Source organism: Leptosomus discolor, chromosome 6 (assembly GCF_034619465.1).
Source record: "Leptosomus discolor isolate bLepDis1 chromosome 6, bLepDis1.hap2, whole genome shotgun sequence".
Classification (NCBI taxonomy): Eukaryota; Metazoa; Chordata; class Aves; order Leptosomiformes; family Leptosomidae; genus Leptosomus; species Leptosomus discolor.
Genome location: NC_141396.1, coordinates 22,857,325 through 22,862,254, shown reverse-complemented (window position 1 = coordinate 22,862,254; position 4,930 = coordinate 22,857,325). Strand labels below are relative to the sequence as shown.

General features: G+C 50.1%; 1 protein-coding gene across 1 annotated transcript; it reads left to right on the top strand.

Moving 5' to 3' along the window:
- The first annotated feature begins 760 nt into the window (after window positions 1–760).
- Window positions 761–4,535, top strand: ELOVL3 (ELOVL fatty acid elongase 3). The gene is made up of 4 exons (XM_009957925.2): window positions 761–873; window positions 1,545–1,676; window positions 3,388–3,539; window positions 4,114–4,535. The coding sequence occupies exons 1-4, from the start codon at window positions 761–763 to the stop codon at window positions 4,533–4,535; spliced, it is 819 nt and encodes a 272-aa protein (XP_009956227.2).
- Window positions 4,536–4,930: the final 395 nt, after the last annotated feature.

Genomic DNA, 4,930 nt, shown 5'->3' with positions numbered 1-4,930 from the left:
GATGGTGCAAAAATCACCAGGGGATTTTCATTCCCAAACGTCAAACTCTTTCCTGAATATCTCCCACTGCTGCATTGTCAAATACAGAGTAAATGTCTCATCATGGCAAATGTTTGTCTCCTGTTTGAAGAGGCAGCAGTTAAGGAGCTGACTTGTGTACAGATGCAGTGATGTCTGCATGTCTGAGCTTTGCATGATGATCCTGTTGCATGTGTGTGAAGACATGACACTTGGATGTTAACACCACCCTGAGCGAATTGACCAGAGAGTGCAATGAGATACACTGTGTTCTGGGGATTTTGACTATGCTGTAGCCATTTTCAGCAGCATGACCTTAAGTGCAGGATTACCCAGAGCCCAGCTAGTCTCCAGCAGCAGCAGCCAGATGCTTCAGTCTATGGTGAAGAAGTCGCAACAGCTAACTGTTTGGGGTAAAGCTATTTCTGCCTGCTGTTGATGACGGAAACACCCTGCCCATCTCCTGGGGGGCGGGGCGAGCTGGGCTGGATGAGGCTGGTACCCAGCGGGCGGCAGGACCCCTCAGCCAGCCCAACGGGGCGACCGGAGCCTCCGCCACCTTGCCCGCCCATCTACTGGGGGGCGGTGGGCAAGGAGAGGGAGGCTCCGGTCGCCCCGTCGGGTCGGGTCGGGCGGCTCCCAGTCCCACCCCCACAGTACGATGCCGGGGCGGAGCACATCCCCGGGACTATATCTGCCGGTGCAGAGTGGAGGAGCAGCTCGTTTTGGCTCACTCCCGGGGATGCTCGATATGGAGCTGAGCTTCGACCCATCGGAGCTGCAGCCGCTGGAGGAGTACGACTTCGAGAGGAACTTCAATGAGCAGGAAGCTCGGGAATGGATGCAGGAGAACTGGTGAGAAGAGAGGAGGTTGCTGCTCTGGTGCATCCCAGACCCTGGGTAGAACCGTCGGGTCCTGCTGTTTCTACCAGAGCGGGCGTGGGGCCCTCAGCCCCGAGGAGGAGGAGGAGGTTTTGGGACAGAGCAAACGGTGGTCGAAGTCGTGCTGCAGCCCGTAGGGAGGTTGTGTTGTGGCAAGAGGGCAAGGAGCAGCCACGGATGGCCACTGCAGTAAACAGGGCACTCAGCCCTGCCATACTGCCCTAAAGCCTTGGAAAGGAGTGGGACATAACACATGGCCCTTGAGACTAGCTTTCTGGTGCAACTGGCCGCTTTAGGCAAAGAGCATCCTCTGCCTGTAGGATCTCAGGTGTAAGCAGATAAAATGCATTGATGTGTTTGCTCAGGATCCTGCTCACAGGTTACCAGATCCCACCTCATCCCATCAAGGTCTGTGGAAATCTCCACAATGTAACAGCTCGCTTTCTTTTCTGTGGTCACAGGGTTTTTCCTTGCCAGCTCTTCTCACTGTCAGGGCAGGCTACTTGTGACCAAGCCCAACCTTAACACAAGAATAGGAGATCTTTTGTTTCTTGGTGAGAGTGATCTGCTGGGGCCACAGAAGTCTGTCTGGAAATAGGTCGGTTTGGGTCTTTTCCTGACTGCTCCTTCTCCTCTACTTGCAGGCACATGTCTGTATATATTTCTGTGGCTTACCTGATCCTGATCTTTGGAATCCAGCATTTCATGAAGGAACGGAGAGGCTACCAACTGCGCGTACCACTGACCCTGTGGTCCCTCAGTCTGGCCTTGTTCAGGTAAGAGCCTTTGCTAAAGCCAGAGACAGCTGTAGACCTTCCTTCAGGACTGGATTGATGGAAAGTTCTGGGCATCCCCTATGTCATTAGAGAAATACATGGTTTTTTCCCCTTGGAGGCCCTGTCCCATATGTGGAAGTGAGCTGCTCATACAGATCATTGGCTCCCCACCAGAAATACTCCAGCAAGTCAAATGAGTTGCAGAAGGACTGCTGGGGACTGTGCTTGAAAATCATTAGTGGGTAGATTTTAATGTGAAGTCTGCAAGAGAAGAGATCATCATTCAAATGGTGCCTGACAATTTTAAGTTTGATTTGAGGCCTATTACTCTCTAAAATGGAGATTCCCCCTACCACCACCCCTTTTTCTAGTCCTGTTTGTAGGTGGTGGGAAATTTCTGGTATGCTCACAGAAGCACCTTTGTTACTGTAAATCTAAAGAAGAACATGAAAGAGGCTGGGAGGTCCTCTCTGGCTGGTAGCATAAACTAGTCCAATATATCAAAGTTGCTGACAATCACCAGTCCTTGGGTTGTCTTTCCAGTATGCTTTGATACAGGGGAAAAAAGAAAAAAGTATGAGTAGTTGCAGTGCCAGGAGAATGATGGTACGAAGACAGGGTTAGTTTGCTTTCCGTTTTTAGAGACACCTTTTAAGAACAGCCTGGTACTACTGCCAAGTTCTAGCTCTGATTTTTTTTTTTTTTTTTCCCCAGCCATGAAAAATGTGAAGATCAGTCTAAAATACCTGTTTTCTAACTGTCCTGTCTTATGGTACTGGATTTCCGCAGTGACCATGAGAAAGATTCACCCTGTAATTAAACAAGCAGATGTCAATTTTCCAACATTCCCCTCATCTCCTCACCTTTTCAGTCTGTTTGGTAGGAGAGAGCAAAACTAGACTACTGCCTCTGTAACTCCAGAGGAGTGTCTCTGCCTACGTGCACAAGTTGGCTTTGGTCAGGTCTAAGGGATGCTGGTTGCCCTCTGTGAGGGTGGGGCATGGCAGTGGTCTGTAAAATCACAAGTTGTGGGAAAGGGGGAAGCAGGGGATGACTGTTCATGGTCTGTTCAGAGACGAGCTCATACAAATGAAATGTATAGGTTGATAACAAAGAAAAAGGGATGTTTCTTCTCATAAGATGTAGGAACTGCCTGCCACAGGAGGTTGTAAATGCTCCCTGGGCACGCACTGTTGGCCTCTGTCAGGAGACGGGACACCAGGACAATTGCCCCCCCTTTTGTGACCAGATGTGGCAGCTTTTACTCTTGAGTGCCTCTTCAAGCAGTGGAAGCAGAGGGTGTAACAAGGGGGAATTCTTTGCTGCTCAGATCTTGGCTGCTGCCATCCTCCAGGAGCTGCTGCATGGCACCACACAAGCCAAAGGGCCATGTTGGTGGCTCAAAACCTACTTGCTCCTTGTGCCTTGCTGTTGTTCTGGTGTGAGCAGCAGCCCCTCCCTGCTCTGTCTTGAAGAAATGTGTGTGTTTGAAATCCTGGCCAAGAGGCCTTGGGCAAGCCTGTGCCCAGCAAACGGAGGGAGGCTGAAACATGTTTGGAAGTCTAAGAAGACAACAGTTTGTTGTTAGGTATCCCTCAGACTGCCCTGGGCATCAAGATGGAGTTAGATGAATATTCTTGGGTGCAGAGCGGTTGAAGGCTCTGGCGAGGCCCTGGGCAGAGTGTTCAGCTCTCCTCTGGTTTTCTTATAGTGCCATTGGGGCCCTTCGGATGTGGAAGCAAATGGCCTTGATCCTCTCTACCAAGGGACTTAAGCAGTCAGTGTGTAGTCAATCCATCTATATCCACCCTGTCTCCAAGCTTTGGTCATATTTATTTGTGCTAAGCAAACTCATGGAACTGGGTGAGTCTGAAACTTCTCCTTATCCCGTGTGTTTATAACTCCTTTGCTTTTACAAGCAGGTTTTTTTACAGGTTTCTCTGTCCAAATGTTATTCAGAAAACAGGGCTGTCTAGCCTTGCACATGTCACTCATTTTCTTGCTCCCTGTTGCTCAACCCAGACAACATGCTTGCTCTCCATGGGGTTGCATCCTGATGTTATTGCTCTGGTTTGATCCCCAGGCTGGCACCTGGATGAGGCAATTCTGCACTGGGCAGCAAGCAGGCAGGGGAGGGCTGGGCTTTCCACCCAGCTTCCATCTGAAAAAGTACAGAAGAGCTGGTCTGAAGTGCTGTGTAGGTAGAGCTAGGTAAGCAAGCCTGGGGCAAGGAGCTCTTGTACCACAAATGTGACAGCAGGTAGATACCTACATGAGCTTTATTGATACAGATGATTCCAATGGGAACCTAAGTTTTGGTGGGATAAAGCCACATAATGGCTTCAGCATTGCAGCTCACTCATTCTGCTTCACATGAAAATTTGCACAACTGCTGTGCTTTTACATGACTAACGATGCACCTCTCCCCCAACCCAAGGTGACACTGTGTTCATTGTTCTCCGGAAAAAGAAGCTCACCTTCCTCCACTGGTACCACCACTCTGTAACATTGATCGTCGCCTGGTATCACTATAAGGATATGCTTGTTGGCAGCAGCTGGCCTGCAGTCTTGAACTTCAGTGTCCATGCTGTCATGTACTCCTACTATGCAGTGCGAGCCACAGGCTTCCAAGTACCCCACTTCATCGCCATGACAATCACCATTTCACAGACGCTGCAGATGCTGGCATATGTAATAATGAACATCTTGATCATCTTCTGGATGGAGGATAAGGTCTGCCACACCACCTGGACAGGTGTTTTCCTTACATCTGTGCTGTATCTCAGTTTGCTGGTGCTCTTCTGCAACTACTTCTTCAAGACTTATCTGAGGAGCACCCAGAAATCAAAGGGGGAATAAAACCAGGGAGGGAAGAAGAGACTGGGGTGGAGTTGGGGAGAGGGGAAGGGAAAACTTTTAATTCCTGTCTGGAGCTCAGGTGCCTGATGGGATGGGTGTGGTGGGGGTTAAGAGAAGGTCGCTCTGGATAACAGCCTTCAGATTAACATTGGCCTTTGGCGTGTCTGCCTTGCAGAGGGTGGAATGCCAGAGTGAGGTGCGGGTTGTCACAGGCTCATAGCAGGAGGAGAGGGGAGGTGGCCAGGCGCTAGAGACCTTGGAGCCATGGTTCTCCTTTTATGTTTTCTCTGCATCGCCTGGGTTTGCCTTGTGTTTCACCTCCTTCACAGGGACTGCTTGGATCCTGCATGTGCCAAGTCTCTCCTTGGGAAGAAGTACGGAAACTCCCCTCAAAA